Source organism: Babylonia areolata, chromosome 6 (genome assembly GCF_041734735.1).
Source record: "Babylonia areolata isolate BAREFJ2019XMU chromosome 6, ASM4173473v1, whole genome shotgun sequence".
Taxonomy (NCBI): domain Eukaryota; kingdom Metazoa; phylum Mollusca; class Gastropoda; order Neogastropoda; family Buccinidae; genus Babylonia; species Babylonia areolata.
Window position 1 is genome coordinate 45,877,605 of NC_134881.1, and position 18,856 is coordinate 45,896,460.

Sequence of the window (18,856 nt, forward strand, 5' to 3'; positions counted from 1 at the left end):
GAAGAATGCGCAGGCTTTCCATTTATTCATTTCACTTGTATCTCGACTGGTTGTGTTGTCTGTTTCCAACCGGACAATGTTTAGTCTTTGTGACAATCCTGCCATATGTACATACACTAGGATATGCACTTGAAGCTGGTCTAGCAGCATTTGCATCTTTCTCTGCACACCACTGTGCAGGAGCAGTGAATCAGTTCACATCAAGTTTCTTGAGCTTTTGTAGAATGGTCCACAAAGGTCTTTCCCTCTCCTTTTTGCAATCCCCGCCGTTCTACCTCCAGATGTGAGCACTCTCTCGGATAAACTGCTCTCTGTGTGTGCCGTTCAAGAGCTGCTGATGCGGGTGGAGTATTTTCCAAAGTTATCTTTTCTTTAGCGAGGAGAGGCTGTCTGACCATGCTGACGACACCCAGATTGCTCAGACAATCAAACAACAGGGCAACAAACTGCTCAACGATGTACTCAGAGACGTACACCATCAGGAAAGCGTTAGTAGTTTGCTTCCACAGTTCATGTGCTTCTGCCAACAAGCAAAGCCATGATTTTTGCGCGATTCCTGCCAAACAACAACAAAATCAAAAGTAACACAAAGGGAAAGGGAAAGGGGGGGGGGGGTGGCAGTTAACAGTACTGATATGAATCTGATACATATCATATTCTTTTCACCACCATCTGATACTAGTGTTTTTCGAAGCCATGTTGTGTGCTGCAAACGAAACGATCTTATCTTCAACACCCCACATCCATCTTTATTTCATTGTTTTATTATCATTATTTAGATCTTTCAAAGTTTCAAACTTCCTCTATGTTTGTCGCGACTAGCTTGTAACAACAATGCGAAAAGCAAATTGTGGTGAAATATTTTCGGCAGTCACTCCAGGCAAGTCCATTTCTTTCGACAATTTGTAATTGGCGGATCAAACGCGCATTTCCACTCCGAACAATAAGATTTTCTTGTGTTCGGGAGCGTGCGGACAGACAAGGAACAATCGAAGCGTCTGTATATTCTGTTCGTCTTCTCTCTGTCTGCCTGTCTGTCTATCCCTTTCTCTGCCTCTCTCTCTCCCTCTCCCTCTCAGTCTCTCCAGGAATGCAATATACAGCTCGAAGTTTTATTTTAAAGATCCCATTGGACCATTACTTTTGCTTTTATAAAGGCAAGCTATGTACCTATCATTTTCTAGTTGTCATTGCAAATCAGTTGCTATGCACTTTTTTTCTTGTCAATAGTGGGTTGTGTTTCTTGTTTTTTGATAACTCGAACCTACATGTGCGCTCATAAATATCATGTAACACATGCCAGTTCATTCACTCATTCAGTAAGATGACAAGTAATCCATTGAAGTAAAATCGTATCTTGCTACACTTTCTTCAAATATCACCTTAAACGAATGGAGCATCAATGTACAGAATGACACCCACACCACCCCTACCCCGCACGTACGCGCGCGCACATACGCACAAATAGTTTGCAACGGTTGACGGATCAAGTGATAATGTTTTCGAGAAAGGTACTCACTGCAAATTTTTTTTTTTTTTTTTAAACCCACAAAACCCCCCTGCAAATCAGTGAAACACACACACACACACACACACACACACCACACACACACACACACACACAACGAAAACAAAACTAAACACAAACAAACAAAAACGAGCAAAATCCCCTACAAAAACACCATACAAAACGGAAGAGTAAAAGTGTTTCTTGCTACCAATCACAAAATCACGGGAGACTGACCGGAAACTTCGCCACAGCCTCGTGACCTGTGCGTCCAATCAAAACGCTTCCTTTAATTGTCGTCTGCAAGTCAGAAAGCGCTGTGTCAGTGAAGAGTTGTGTGACAGGTGGGAGGGAGTGATGGAGGAGGGGGTAGGGGTGAGGTTGGTGAGTGGACCTGTCTATTTAAAGGCGGTGTTTCAGAAGTCAGTGCTCTTCTACCGACCGGACAGACTGCTGCAGCATACAACGACGTGCTGTCACACACAGCAGTATGGTCACGTGCTGGAAATGCTCCACGGCTGCCAAACAGGTCAGTGAGTGGTGCGTGTTGTCAACCTCAGTTTTCCCTTGTTGCTTTGTGTGTGTGTGTGTGTGTATGTGTGTGTGTGTGTGTGTGTGTATGCACAAAACCAAAAATGCCACTTCTCTGTTTGTTGGTTGAGCATTTCACATTATGTTAGGTTACAATGGAACTGGTTGGTAGATGTGAACATATGGACAAGCACAATGCACAATATGACAACAGATTTACGATATACAGTAAGTGCATAATATGATAATTTTATTGCAAATCCATTTAAGATTTAATGTTCACGTGATAGTTTCTAATCGAAAATAACATTTCTGTGTATTTCTTCATTGCGTTTGTCATCGTCGTCTTGTTCCTTTATTATTATGGCTATTTTATTATTATTTTTCAAATTACTCATTCTCTTCTTTTTCTTCTTTTTGTACTGTCTGCACAAGTGAAACGGTATGCAATGCATTTGACGTTATTTCGATTCGTGCATGGGCTTTTATAATACCCAGTTGAACATCGTGACATGGATCACCAGATCTTTAATGTGCGCGTGTATATGGAGCAGACCTGCTCATTTAAGCAAGAGAATTGTTTAAAATAGAGTAACCCATTGTACACCCATCAGCCACTGACGGTATTCGAACCTCTATTTTCTGAAACGAAGTCAGATGTCACGTTGTTTCTGATCATGATAATGAACATGAATAGTGTCCCCGAACTAGCATGTTGTCAAGAGGAGGTAAGTAGTGTAACACGTGGAAATCAATCCATTGCGCACGGCATAATGTGGACCTGAGGTTGGTGTGATTTTAAGTCAGTCTGAGCTAAACGTAATTAATGAATGAACTCTGAAAATCTGCTGCAGTAGATCGTCCAGTTCTAATTAGATAATGCTAAACCCAACAAGAGATTTTGAAAAAGACATGAAAACTACAGACATTGTTATAAATCATAGACTTCATCATAATCCGCACAACTGTATTAACGTGCATCTTGCGTTCATTACCTTCCGTTTTGACATCGAAAGGAAAAAAAAAATTAGTCGTCATTTGCAGATATTTTCCGATTATGGATCAACCATTTTATATAAGTTTCAATGAACGTCTTCCATTGTAAAGCATCTAGCACTGTCGGCATGATTTTGTTTTTTTAGTTAATGTGGACAGTGGCTTCCGATTGGTATCACCTGTCTCACCTGTTACCGTGAAAACGTGTGCATTGTATATTGATAGATTGGGAACAGCAGCTTGGATACTAACGTTGGCTTTTGCTTTTGTAGAATTTTGATTTCTTGGCTCACTTATGTAATCGAAGTGAGTCCATGTAATAACCCGGTGTTACGGTTGTCTGTCTATATGTCCATGGTAAACTTCGACAAATCGTGTTTTCTGGAAATACTTTGTCACTACCTCGTACCGAAAAACGTAGTGAAAATAAATCTTTACACTTATACCTTTGACAGATTGTATGTTTTCCGGATTAAGCAGTATCTGCGGATCATTAACGGTTTATTTCGTTGAGGTTCCAGATCTAGAAAAATTTATTGGGCTCTTCCCAGGTAGTTGTCCTGAACGTTTCTTTGGGTTTAAAGACGACATGACATCGTTTTTCTTCTACGCAGTTAAAAGAAACACAAAATATGGACAGAACACATAGAATGACACTAACTGCACCGTTGACGTGTTTCCTGCACATTGATATTTTAAAGTGGATATTGAATTAACTGGAATGAACACACACACACACAAAACAACAACGACAAAACACACACAGACACACACACACACGCGCGCACGCACGCACACACACACACACACACACACACACACACACACACACACACACCCACCACCACCACCACCAACACCACCACCTCAATCTTTTCCCTGTCCCTAAAGTAATGATTTGTGTAATATTATTATTTTCCATGTTGAAAACATGCCAGAATCACTTTTATCATGAGTTGAAACAAGCAAAACACAATTGCCAAATAAACATGTATCTATATTACGTATTATGTTTATACATATCCGCAGAATAGCTTCCATCAGACCATTTTTGACTGTTAACGCAACAAAAACCCCGGGTACATCCCTTGTTCTCTCACGGTTAGATTACTGCAATTCTCTGTTAGAAGGTCTCCCCCAGAATTACGTTGTAAAAATTTAAAAAGTGATGAATTGTGCTGCCCGCTTTGTCTTCAAGGCACAAAAACGTGACCACATCTCTCCCCTCCCTTGCAGAACTGCACTGGCTGCCTGTTTCTTTCAGAATTCAATACAAAATTGCCACTATTTGTCACAGTGTTATCTCTGGCTCTGTTCCTTCTTATCTCTAGGAACTCATCCAGATCTATTTTCCGTCTCGGTCTCTGCGTTCCTCCTGTGACACTCGTATTTTTCGCATACCAAACAGGCAAAAGAAACCACATGGGGGTCGTGCTTTCTCTTTCATTGGACCTGTCATCTGGAACAAACTCCCTTATTATGTCCGACACACTCAGTCTTTGTCCTCTTTCAAATCAGCTCTCAAAACTCACCTTTTCCACAGTTGTAATGATTAGTTTTTTTCCGCCACGTTTTCCCTTTCATGCGACGATAAAATTGCCAGAGCCTGTGCACAGAAGAAAAGAACTGTAAAAGGTCTGTTGAGGAATTTAAGAAGGGCGACAGAGAGAGGGATGGGGTGGAAAGAATCGTTCATAGATATGCAGTAAAACGTTTCTAAAATACACCTCTTCATTCCTCAGATAAAATAGCATATGATGAAACGGGTAGATACTCACTAAAAATTAGTACAACGATTGGTTGAAACTTGTTAGATTACCACCAGCAAGGCTGTGTAACCAGGCTTATGACATGTTACTGCAACAGCATGAGGAAGGAAAGACAAACTGGATAGACAGTGTAAAAAATGTTCCACTTGAAAATGGGTTTGGGATTGTATGGATAAGTCAAGGAGTAGGGAGTGATGTCGCATTTATTTCGATATTTAAGGGTCGTCTTATCAACATGTACACACAAAATTGACATTCAGAAATGGAAGAAAATGCTAAATACAATTGGTATTTTTCGTTCAAAAATATTTTTCAGTCTGAAAAATACATTTCAGTCATCACAAATAAATGGCAACTGTGTCTCCTTTCCCGACATTGATCCAGGACCTTAGGGCTAAATACAAATAGAGCATGGTTCATTGAAAACAGCGAGAGTGATAGTTTATGCCAAATGTGTCGCCAGAATTTAGAAAATGAGGATCATCTTATTTTCCATTGCAAGCAATACAATATCATTACAAATAATTATACATTCTTTACACATCCCTTTGCACATAGACATGATCTGATTGCTATCCTTTCATGAAATTGTGAAGATATTATATTTTCAACAGCCAGATATATTCTAGAGGCACATGACATTAGAAGGAAAAGATTAAATGAAAGATAGTTTTAGCATGATAGAAACATAATGTAGAATAAAATACAAGATAGATTAAGAATAGGTGGATTGCTTAGAGCTTCAAGAATATGCGCTATAGCAAGATGTCTTTGTAAAATAAAATAAACAGGTAAATAACCAAAAGAGGTTCGGCTGCAGGTTTGGATGGTCACATGTTCGTATTACTTCGTAATATTTAATATCAGTCAGCTGACTGACATGTATGAGTAGTGTGGAATATATTATATTAATATCATGCGTGTGAATGTATGAGTGTTTATGTGTTTATGAATATGTACTTCAGTTGCTTGTTATTTCCCCTTATTTCCGTTTTTATTTTTCTCTTTCTCGATTGCTTTTATAAGTGAATCATCCCCCTTGGCACCAGAGCTGTAAAACGTTATTTGCCAATAAAAAACATTCTCTCTCTCTCTCTCTCTCTCTCTCTATCTCTCTCTCTCTCTCTCTCTGCTGTCTGCCAATTTGTCTGTCTTTCTATCTGCCTGTCTTTTCTGTCTGCCTCTATTCATCCACCAAAGTAACTATCCCCTTTTCTTCTTCTCGTCTTTGATATATTTTGTGCGTGATATTTCCCTCGCTTGTTCACTCCTCCCCCCCCCCCCCCCCTCCCTTTTTTTAAAAAATTGTCATTACTGTCTCTTTTTTGTTGTTGTTATTTGTCTGGTTTCGAGGGCTGGATGAAATAAAAGCATGTATGCTTAATCTATTACCCTCAGAAAATAAGAATTATTCATTCATTCATTCATTGTCTCTCTCTCCCCACCCCCCTCTCTGTCTCTCACACACGCGCGCGCGCGCGCACTCTCTCTCTCTCTCTCTCTCTCTCTCTCTCTCTCACACACACACACACACACACACACACACACATACATATGTATGTATGTATGTATATGTGTGCATGCGTCCTCGCCCACACACAGTCACTCACCTCACACAAACAAAAAAATGAGTTTCTTGGTTATTTGTTTGTTTTGTTTGTTTTAAACCAAATTACACCCGCACAATTCTTGATTGCATATATAGATTTAGTTATAAAAACTGAGGCAAACAATCCACGTTTTGTTTTTTTTAACTGGCGGCTATCAGACATACACGACATGTAGTCTGCGTCATAGAATAGATGATAAAATGCAAACAGTTTGAAGACACAAAACCAAAAACCACTGAGTGAGAGACAACAAAAGCAAACAATGATACACAGACTGATGGATACACTGAAGCGCCCAGCGTTGTTTTCGCAGCAATCACATTTTGCTGTAGCTGCTGAATGACCGCGCACATTTCCCTCCCTTTGGCAGACAAAACGTTTCCATGACGATTATTTCGTTTGTTTTCTCATAATTCAATGTTATCACTTAACGTGTTGAAATTTTGCTCTGTGTGTTCCGATGTCTTCTGTTTTTGTACCTGTCTGTCTGACAGGAGGAAGGTGGCAGAACGGTTTAGACGTTCGTCTGCTAATACAGAGTCCGTGAGGGTCTGTGTTCGAATCCCGCTCTCGCCCTTTCTCCCAAGTTTGACTGGAAAATCCAACTGAGCGTCTAGTCATTCGGATGAGACAATAAACCGAGGTCCCGTGTGCAGCACGTACTTGGCGCACAGAAAAAAAGAACCCATGGCAACGAGAGTTGTTGTCCTCTGGCAAAATTATGCAGAAGAAATCCACTCGCTCGGAAAGGAACACAAATTATATATGATTGTATGCATGCACTCGGGGCCTGACTAAGCGCGTTGGGTTATGCTGCTGGTCAGGCATCTGCCTAGCAGATGTGGTGTAGCATATATGGATTAGTCTGAACGCAGTGACGCCTCCTTGAGAAACTGAAGCTGCACGCACAAATAGGGGGAGTCGGTGATCGGGAGGTAGGGAGGGCTGGGAAGGAACAGACACTGAGATACACACAGAGAGGAAGACAGAGAGAGAGGCAGACAAGAGAAAGAGAGAGAGAGAGGCAAAGAGAAAGACAGAAAGAGAGAGAACTCAGAACTCAGAAGGTTTAATGTACATCGGCCTTTGGCCACAATACATTTGGCTGGTGGAAAGGGTGATGGGAGTGGGGGTGATATAGATAATTACAAACATATATACATTTGCTTCATGAAAACAGAAAAGTCATATTCCTTCACGTGTAAGTTGACTCAAAAGTTACATCTGGAAATTATTTGAAACATAATGACATTATTTTATCTAAAAGGTAGTCTTCTGCCTTCTGTTGATTGCATGAAAAACGAACTTGGATACATTGTATCTATGGTATACATTTATTGCTTTGAGTAGTGAATGAATTGATACTGTAGTCGATTCTTTAAGAAACTTAGCTCTGAGATAGTTATAAAACATGCAGCGAAACCGAAAGTGATGCTCATTCTCAACTTCGTTACAACAAAAAGGACAATTCCTATGCTGGGCAGATTTGCTATATCGATGAACGTTATTTTTAAAGGGGAGTACATTCAATCTTAATTGAGTAATGGCAACTCGAAAGCAATATGTATCCATGTCATAAACATATTTTTCTTTTTCGAAAACAGTCTTAAATGTTCTATAAATCGCATATCTATCACTGTCCCTAATAGTTCAATCCCATTCTTGTATAAACCAGTCAACAAGTCTTTGTTTAAACACAGTCAAGAATCCATTTACATCCCCTACTCCTTGTTGTAGCCAAACCACATTGAAACCAGTCTGACACAAAATTTCTCTCACTTTTGTTACCCAGCAGTTTTTACCCGATTTGTCTTACTCAAGCAGCATAATATAAACTTTGTGAGGTAGCCTTTCCGTATCCATCTGCAACAGTTTTAACCAATAACGGAGGCAAACTATGTAGGAATTAATATACAATGGATATCTCCCCAATTCTCCATACACCATCTTATTTGGAGACCTAGCTGGAACACCTAAGTACCGTTTACATGCCATTAAGTGCACTTTCTCTATATGTTCAAGTCTGTTTAACCCTCACACCTCAGATGCATATAACAACACTGGCTGTATCTTAACATAAAAAAGTCTTAAAGAAGATATTCCTTGACATTTCCTTATATTTTTGAAACACTGTGTTCAGCTGTATGACAGCTTTCTTCCCTTTAGATGCTAAGTGGGTTGTGCCTTTCTTAACACTAATCATGGATGTGAAATTAAATCCTGGATAACAATAATTGTTAACCACCGCTAGTCTTTTTCCGTCATAGAACCATTTTTGATGTTTTCCTAAAAAAAATCCCCCTTTTCTAAAAGCCATTACTTTAGTCTTGTCGATATTCACACTTAACTTCATTTTGTTACAACATGCTTGTAGTAGGTTAAGCTGGTTCTGTAGTCCCCTTGGAGGAGTTGACAGTAATGCTACATCATCTGCAAACAATATAATGAATAGTTCCATAATATCTGGAAATAACTGGATACCATGCATACCTTTTTTTCTACGTTGATTGCTAACTGATTTACAAATAATGAAAATAAAGTTGGACTAAGTACGCAACCCTGCCTTACTCATTAAATAGTTTTGTAAGAAATAGGCAAACATCTTTACCACCAGCTTTTAACATTTCAGCAGATATGTCATCTATCCCACTTGCTTTACCGTTCTTAAATTTGTATATAGTTTGATTAACTTCTTCTTCTAAGATAGTCGTATTCAAAATATGGTCTGCTTCTTCAGATAAATCAACATCAGTGTCACATTGCTCATTACATCGTTCGTTGCTGTTGTGAAAAACCTCCTTGAAATGAGTGAACCAGTTATCAAGACTAATATCTCCTTTCGTTCTCTCATTTTTACCACATCCCATGCTTTTTAAATTGTTCCAAAACCTCGACGAACTGTTGATTTCTTTTGCTAATGCATCTACTTTTTGCCTTCTATAAGACCGCCTTTTCTCCCTCAATAAATGTTTGTATTTCTTTCTGGCTTTTACATACTGTATCCTGTCCTCTTCCTTAGAGTTTTTCAAAACCAATTCAAGTTGCTACGACTTTCCTTTTTTTTTCTTTGTTTTTACTTTCTTGGAATCATCATCAAACCATTCTGATGTCTTTTTCCTGTTAGTTAAAGGTTTAAGCATACACTGACTGGAATCTTTTAAACACTTAATAAATATATTTAGAGCACTGTCTATATTTCTGTCCAAAGTGTTGGTGGCCAGCCTAAGATCAGCCTGAATATATCTGCTTTTCCACATTTTGGTAAAGTCACCTTCAAACTCTTCATTCCAAATATATTTATTGCAAACTTGGTTTCTGTTTTGCTGTTCTTTTCCATTTCCATCACCAACATGAGTCTGTATTTGTTTCCATTATAACTGGAAGATGGTCAGATTCTGTAAAACTGTCCACGATGAGTGACATGACATTAACAGACGACAACAGTTCACATGATGCAACAAAATAATCCACTGTACTTATACCTGAAGTAGCAATATATGTACAGCTATCATCAAAACATTGTTCAACAAGTCCATTCAAGATAATACATTCAAACATATTACACAACTCAGTTAGCTATTCGCCAAATAAATTCATTTGACAATTCTGTGAATGCCTTTGAAATAAGGTACAGTCTGGAGAACGTATTTCTTCAAAGTCAGTACTGTTTCCACTGAAAAAGTAGTTTTGAGATTCAGTTCTAGCATTTAGGTCTCCATTTAACAAAATTCCATGACCAAAAACGCCCTCCTGAGATTTCCAAAATGGGGAATCATTGGGTGGAATATAGGAGCAAACTAACATTATATCTTTATCTGTAAAAAGCAATTTTTGTGCACTTTTACCACCACAGTGTTAGAAGTGTCGGTCTTAATTCTTTCTACGAAAGCAAGAAATGATTTCCTGATCATTACAATGACCCCGCCAGAATGTCTCCCTTGATGGGACAGCTTTTTTGCTTTTGACGTGAAAATTAAGAAGTTTTTAAAGGCCGACGATTCAAAGCCCGATGCAATGAATGTTTCAGTGAAGCATAGAAAATCATGAGAGATAAGAAAATTAACAAAATCATTGTTCTCCAATTTCTGTAGGAGTCCACTGACATTATAATTTAAAAAAATGATCTTGGCTCTGTCTACGGGTTTTTTTTAACAGGATTTGTTTGAAACTTTGCTACTTCTACTCGAGTTCCCTGCTTCCTTACATACTGATTACCTGGTATTGTGGCCTGGCCGATTTCCTATCTGCGGTGCCTGAAGCACACCCTGAATTGGTCTTAGACACGACATGGGACGACCTGTCTTTGGGTTTCGGCTGACTATGTGATTGCACTTTTTCAAAAGAGTCCATAATGTTGCTTTGGTTACTGGACCTTTGATGAGACTTGCTGTGTGTCAGGCTGCCCACTCTTGTACTGGAGGCAGCACGCCTTGGACGCAGATGTCGGGCTGAAGCCTGAGTCTGCGTGTTGTTGATCGTTTGCCTGCCAGTCATGTCAGCTGCTTGTTTACAGTCCTGATCGCTTGTCCGTGTGTCAGCAGTCATGTTTTGTCTTGGTATGTCCTCTTCTCCTGTGTCTTCTGTCTCATACTGTCTGACACAGTTCGTGTTCTTATCGAGTTGGTTGCTTTGTGAAGTATCATCAGTTTGATGAGTCTCTCGACGTTCCTCACTGTTCGTCGTCATTTCAACTGGGATGCTTACTGGTGCCATATCAAGTTCTAAGTTGCGGTCATCGTCAGATATAATGTTGCTGTCAGTGATAACACTCTCGTCTCTGTGTCCATGCTCCCCGTCAGTTCGTCTGAATAAATCATTCTGACAAATACAATTTTCACCTTGGACAATAAATGCACTGTCATTTTGACTCGTCTCTCTCGGAGATTTGTCTCTGCCACTAGGATCACTTTCTGGTGAATTTTCTTCCGCATGAGGAACACAGTCTGATTCAAGAGAGAGAGAGGCGGACACAGAGATAGAGAGGGATGGAGGCGGACAAAGAGAGAGAGAGGCGGACAGAGAGAGAGAGAGGCGGACGGAGAGAGAGAGAGGGGCGGACGGAGAGACAGAGAGGCGGACAAAGAGAGAAAGAGGGAGAGAGGCGGACAGAGAAAGAGATGCGGATAGAGAGAGGGAGGGATAGAGGCGGACAGAAAGAGGTAGGCAGACAGAGAAAGAGAGAGGCGGACAGAGAGACGGACAGAGAGGCGGACAGAGAGAGAGAGAGCGGGGGGACACAGAGAGAGAGGCGGACAGAGAGAGGGAGGCAGACAGAGAGAGAGAGAGGCGGACACAGAGAGAGAGGGGGACCGAGAGAGAGAGAGGCGGACGCACAGAGAGGGGGGGTGAGGCGGACAGAGAGAGAGAGAAAGATAGGCAGACAGAGAGAGATGGAGAGAGATGCGAACAGAGAGAGTCACAGTGAGAGAGAATGAGGCGTACAGAGAGAGAGAACGAGGCGTACAGAGAGAGAGTCAGAGAGAGAGAACGAGGCGTACAGAGAGAGAGTCAGAGAGAGAGAGAACGAGGCGTACAGAGAGAGAGTCACAGTGAGAGAGAACGAGGCGTACAGAGAGAGAGAACGATACGTACAGAGAGAGAGTCAGAGAGAGAGAACGAGGCGTACAGAGAGAGAGAACGAGACGTACAGAGAGAGAGAACGAGGCGTACAGAGAGAGAGAACGAGGCGTACACAGAGAGAGAACGAGACGTACAGAGAGAGAGAACGAGGCGTACAGAGAGAGAGTCACAGTGAGAGAGAACGAGGCGTAGAGAGAGAGAGAACGAGGCGTACAGAGAGAGAGTCAGAGAGAGAGAACGAGGCGTACAGAGAGAGAGAACGAGGCGTACAGAGAGAGAGAACGAGGCGTACAGAGAGAGAGTCAGAGAGAGAGAGAGAACGAGGCGTAGAGAGAGAGAGAACGAGGCGTACAGAGAGAGAGTCAGAGAGAGAGAGAACGAGGCGTAGAGAGAGAGAGAACGAGGCGTACAGAGAGAGAGAACGAGGCGTACAGAGAGAGAGAACGAGGCGTACAGAGAGAGAGTCAGAGAGAGAGAGAGAACGAGGCGTAGAGAGAGAGAGAACGAGGCGTACAGAGAGAGAGTCAGAGAGAGAGAGAGAACGAGGCGTAGAGAGAGAGAGAACGAGGCGTACAGAGAGAGAGAACGAGGTGTACAGAGAGAGAGAACGAGGCGTACAGAGAGAGAGAACGAGGCGTACAGAGAGAGAGTCAGAGAGAGAGAGAGAACGAGGCGTACAGAGAGAGAGAACGAGGCGTACAGAGAGAGAGAGAGAGAAAGAGAGAGAGAGAGATGTGGACAGAGAGAGAACGAGGCGGACAGAGAGAGAGAGAAAGAGAGATGCGGACAGAGAGAGAGAACGAGGCGGACAGAGAGAGAAAGAGAGATGCGGACAGAGAGAGAGAACGAGGCGGACAGAGAGAGAGAGAAAGAGAGATGCGGACAGAGAGAGAGAACGAGGCGGACAGAGAGAGAGAGAGAGAGACGGACACAGAGAGAGAAAGAGAGATGCGGACAGAGAGAGAGAACGAGGCGGACAGAGAGAGAGAGAGAGAGAGAGATACGGACACAGAGAGAGAAAGAGAGATGCGGACAGAGAGAGAGAGAGAGATACGGACACAGAGAGAGAAAGAGAGATGCGGACAGAGAGAGAGAGAGAGATACGGACACAGAGAAAGAGAGAGGCGGACAGAGAGAGGGGGCGGACAGAGAGAGAGAGAGAGGCAGACAGAGAGAGATAGAGACAGACAGAGAGAGGGGCGGACAGAGAGAGAGAGGCGGACGGAGAGAGAGAGAGGCGGACAGAGAGAGGCGGACACAGAGAGAAAGGCGGACGGAAAGAGAGAGAGGCGGACAGAGAAAGAGATGCGGATAGAGAGCGGGAGGGATAGAGGCGGACAGAAAGAGATAGGCAGACAGAGAGAGAGGCGGACAGAGAGAGAGAGAGGCAGACAGAGAGAGAGGGGGGGCCGAGAGAGGGAGGATAGAGGCGGACAGAAAGAGATAGGCAGACAGAGAGAGAGGCGGACAGAGAAAGAGAGGCGGACAGAGAGAGAGAGAGGCGGACAGAGAGAGAGAGGGGGCCGAGAGAGAGAGAGAGAGAGAGAGAGAGAGAGAGATGCGTACAGAGAGAGAGAACGAGGCGTACAGAGAGAGAACGAGGCGTACAGAGAGAGAGTCAGAGAGAGAGAGAGAACGAGGCGGACAGAGAGAGAGAACGAGGCGTACAGAGAGAGAGAGAGAGAGATGCGGACAGAGAGAGAGAGATGCGTACAGAGAGAGAGATGCAGACAGAGAGAGAGAGAGAGATGCGGACAGAGAGAGAGAACGAGGCGTACAGAGAGAGAGAGAGAGAGAGAGAGAGAGAGAGAGAGAGAGATGTGGACAGAGATGTCTTCTTTGCTGAATGCAATGTAGCTCAGTGAAGCGGACTTTCAGGATGTTCTGGTGAGCAGAAATTTATTTCATTATTTATGTGTGAAGACATTGGTCTTCTTTCCTAACATCTTCCATCTCTCCTTCACGGCTTCCGTCACTGAAGTAAACGAATGACCCAGACGATTGGACAAGATTGGACAAGAGTGCCACATCATACCACCAGAAATAGACTGCATCATATCCCTTGTTTTGCAGGCGTTAGGGTGTCTCGCCAGTCGCCACACTGCCACAGAACAAACACGACACGAAAAAAGATCCCCTGGCAACAAAATACGGCAAACACACCTTGGCACCCATACACCCCTGTCTGCGTCACCCGTCGAACAGCTATTTTCTGTTGTCTCTGTCTCTGTCTGTCTGTCTGTCTCTCTTTCTCTCTCAGTGTCTGTCCCCACCCCTCCCTCCACCCCAGTCCTGGTATTTACCCGTGTGTGTGTGTGTGTGTGTGTGTGTGTGTGTGTGTGTGTGTGCGCGCGCGCGCGCGCACATACACACATAAATGAAATCGATTTCTAAGTAGTTCTTCTTCTTCTTGTTGTTTTAACCAGCTTTTTATTTCAAAGACTGTTGTATGACGCTGGTAAACCGAAACTGACAAGGAAAAAACCAGTAGAAACAGGCTGACTGGTTAATTTGCCGGAGCACTGTTGGCGGGGGAAGAAAAATATATTTGTTTCCTTCCCCGCCTCCCTTTCCTTTTTGTTGACAAGAAGTTGTGATGACGATGTGGGTTTTTTTTTCTGTTTTGTTCGTTTGTTTGTTGGTGGTGTTTTCTGGTACGTTTGAAAGTGATATCTCCGTGTTTCCTTTTTTGTGTTGTCTGTCTGTCGTTCCTCCTCTTCTCCGCTTTCCTTTTTCTCCTCTTTCCTGCAGAAAAAGTTTGGATTGTGCAATGTCCAACTTCGTTTTGCATTCGAACAGGTCACATCTGATTTGTGTCTTCGTCATTTCATAATACAGTATACAATTAGACGATTCACTTTTCTGGTGGGAGGTTAGCCAAGATCGAGTTGCAAAAAATCCAGACAAACTGACTGACAACAACAGTTTTGGCAAATAGCCATTTCTTCTGCCTGACATAACTCGAGTCACGTCTCCAGCATTTTTAGCGCCTTGTGCAAACCAGATTCATTCATAATTCTTTCCTTCTGATTGCAGATGAAGGCATTGGTCGGCGTGATGGTGGGGCTGTGTTTGTCGCAGACCATGGGGTCAAACCCCGAGCAGGTGACGGTCCAGCTGTGCGGCCCACAGCTAGCGGACATGCTGGACCTGGTGTGTGAGGGACATGGCTTCCACTTCAAGAGAGCAGGTCAGTGCAGCACACGGACCGACCAACATCATTAGTTTCTCACCTCAAAGGGGCAGATAACAGACCCCACTTCATACGAAGGAAGGAGAAGAGGAATTTTACTTTATTTTAAGAACACACTCTTTGCTAAACAACTGCACATGCAACAATGAAGAAGAAGAAAAATAAAGACAAAAAAACTTATAAAAGGTTCAAATGAATGAAACAAAATTACAATGAAAAAAGCCCAGACTATCATAGTCTCTGAAAAAAAGAAACGCAAAAACTCTGATAAAAGGCGCAGGATAAATGGGGGAAAAAAGAGAGAAAATAAACAGGCTACGATATGGTATTAACTGAAAGAAAAGAGTTCATTTCTTTGCGCGAAAGAAAATCATACTGAACGAATGCATTGCAAAAAGTTCAAAACATATACATCTGTATGCATGAAAAAAAAGTTTTAAACATTATCATTCATTAAATGCTTATAAAAAGTGGCAATGGTGAGTGTCACTTAATAAGGCATGATGTGTTGTCTATGTTGAGTTTTTGGTTTTGGTTTTTATTTCAAACGTTTAATTTTATGACACCATTTCATAATGGGCAATGTCATATAAATGAATGAGCGAATAATGAAAATAATGAAAAGAGAATAATGATAATAATGATAATGATGATGATAATAATAATAGTAATGTGCAGGCATATATAGCACGGTTCCAGGCTCACCGCGCTTTTCAGAAAAAACAGATATATGACATTAAAAATGTCAATCACTGCACAAAAAGGTACATCACACACACACACACACACACACACACACACACACACACACACACACACACACACACACATAAACAAAAGAGCAAAATTTTGATTAAATACACATTGTACACATAACACACAATTCACCTACTTGAGTAAAATAAAACATCACAGACACTTCGCGTAAAATTAACTAATTCAAAAATGTACACTAAGCATATGAAGTAATAATTCAATCACACTTTCCCACTCAGTCACATAACGCATGTACAAACATGCAGATCTGAATACAGCAGGGAAAGCACTAGGAATTGAAGTAATATTTTGAATAGTCAACAACACGAATAAGAGACTAATGACAGTAAAAAAAAAAAACAACAATGGTCTCAGTACAATAGGACACACAACTGTGTGCATGTGTCACATGAAGAGAAAGGGAGGAAAAAACAAACAAACAAACAAACAATAACAACAACAACAACAACAAAATCGCCACATAAAACGTGAATGCTCGAAAATTGCAAATAGAATGTTCTCACCGAGATTATTGTTTTGTTTGACATTTCCTGTTGAGTTTATGATTAATTTGTCTGGGGATGCCAACAAATGCAGAGAAAACGAAAATTTTACTTTGGTTGTTTTTTGTTTTTTTCGAAGACAAAGGCAATTCTAAAACTTGATAAAGAATATAGTACCACTTAGAAAAGTTGGTGTTGATAAAGCTCTTATTCACGTACATCATTGGACTATACCGATGATTTAACCTAATGATTTTTTTTTATAAAGTTTTTTTTTATAGTTAAGGTGGAACGAAAACCAAACAAAATCGGAAGAAGAAGAAAACAGCAAACAAATTATAAGCCTTGAGACCAAAAAGGTCGTAACATTTGTATGTTGTATGTTGTATTTTCTGTCTTGATTTACTTTTTTTTTTAATGTTCAGAGTTAGCATTTTGGACGTGAAGAATGGTTAAATGCCCCATGTAGTTTTATGACTGTAGAGGCAGTGGGTTCATATTCACTTGTGTGAAGTCACCGGTATAGGAAGGCGGGACCCAGCCCTCTCCTTCCGCTGCTGTGAACCTTCCCCGACAGTGGAGTGAGGAGAACAGAGTGAAGAGCTTTTCCTCAGGACACAGCAGCACAGCAAAGCGGGGCTTCAAACCCTGATCGCTGCTGACGACTGGAGATAATAATTATGATATAATGATAGTATTTGTATAGCGCTGAATCTTGTGCAGAGACAAATCTAAGCGCTTTCACACCAGTCATTGACACGCATGCATGACTCTAAAACTGAAGAAACTGAAGACAAGGAAGAGGTAGGGGAGGGAGGCTATCTTGTGAAGAGGTGGATTTTAAGGCCAGACTTGAAAGAGCTGAGTGCGGAGAGCTGACGAAGTGAAAGAGGAAGTTCATTCTAAATGCAAGGTCCAGAGACAGAGAAAGAACGGCGTCCAACAGTCGAGTGTTTGAATCTGGGTATGCGTAAACAGAGTGGATCCGAAGCCGATCGTAGAGAGCGAGATGGAGTGTAGAGGTGAAGGCAGCCACAGAGATAGGAAGGGGCAGATTTGTGAATACTTTTATAACATAGAGTGCTGATCTTATACTTTATTCTGTGTGAGACAGGGAGCCAATGGAGATGTTGCAAAAGAGGAGTGATGTGCTCAGTTCTTTTCTTTCTGAGGACGAGTCGGGCAGCAGAGTTTTGTATGCACTGAAGGGACTGAATGGATGAAGCATGCAAACCAGACAATAGAGATTTACAGTAGTCAAGGCGAGAGAGAATGAGAGAAACGACAAGTCTAAGTGTTGCTTCTGTGGACAGATATTTCCGAGTGGAACTGATGCGTCGCAATTGACAGTACCAGGATTGACATGTTTGACTGATAAATTTTTGCATGGACAGTGTGTTGTCAAGGACAACGCCGAGGTTCCTGATTGATCTGGAAGGAGGGATGGATGTACTGCCAAGTTTGATTTTGTCAGCTGTGATGGAAGAGAGTTTTTGTTTAGTTCCTATGATCATTGCTTCGGTTTTGTCTGCGTTCAGTTGTAACTTATTTAGAGTCATCCAGTTTTTAATGTCCAGGAAGCATTCAGATGTTTCTTGCAAGAGTGAGGACAATTTTTCAGTGTCCTACGCCAAACCGATTCCGGCAAGGTGCCCAACTCTGGCCCCTATTTGCAGACAGGCAAATAAAAGATCATCTTTTCTGCAGTTTCAGTTTCTCGAGGACGCGTCACTGCGTTCGGGTTAATCCGTATACGTTACACCACATATGCCAGGCTCGCTCTCTCTCTTTCTCTCTGTCTTATTTTTTAATGTAATAGTTATTGTTTTTTCTTGTATGATATCAGCATCTGTCGCAAAAGATGATAGGAACGGATCATGAATTATCATTATCATTATGATGATGACGATGATGATGATGATGATTGTTATTATTATCAACATCAGCATATATTTGTTGTTGTTGCTATTGTTCTTCTTATCATGATAAAAATAATCATCATTATTGTTGTTCTTGTTGTAGTTGTTGTTGACGATGATGTAACGATGGACGTGACGATGACCCGTGCTGCTGGACGCTGTGTGGTTTCAGCCTCCCCGGGGCAGGAGGAGGAGGAGGGGCAGGGTGAGGGGCGGCGGTCCAAGCGGACCAGGTGGAGTCAGGACAGTGAGGTGACGGTGGTCAGGGAGTGCTGTCTGCGGCGCTGCACGCTCCACACCCTGGGCACCTACTGCGCCGCCACGCCGGGCCTAAACAACGTAATCACGCATGCACACGCGCACACACACACACACACACACACACACACACACACACACACACACACACACTCACACACGCACACTCACACACAAACACACACACACGCACGTGCACACGCGTGCGCGTGTCTGATGACACTTTAGGAGCTC

At 42.0% G+C, this 18,856-nt stretch overlaps 1 protein-coding gene across 1 annotated transcript in view; it reads left to right on the forward strand.

Annotated features, from left to right (window-relative positions):
• Positions 1-1,972: 1,972 nt before the first annotated feature.
• LOC143283540 (uncharacterized) overlaps positions 1,973-18,856 on the forward strand; it is a 20,906-nt gene continuing 4,022 nt past the window's right edge. The window contains exons 1-3 of the mRNA XM_076589785.1: positions 1,973-2,036; positions 15,030-15,183; positions 18,537-18,703. Of these exons, the coding sequence (XP_076445900.1) occupies positions 1,998-2,036; positions 15,030-15,183; positions 18,537-18,703 (360 nt within the window). The 5' untranslated portion in view covers positions 1,973-1,997. The remainder of the gene's footprint in view (positions 2,037-15,029; positions 15,184-18,536; positions 18,704-18,856) is intronic.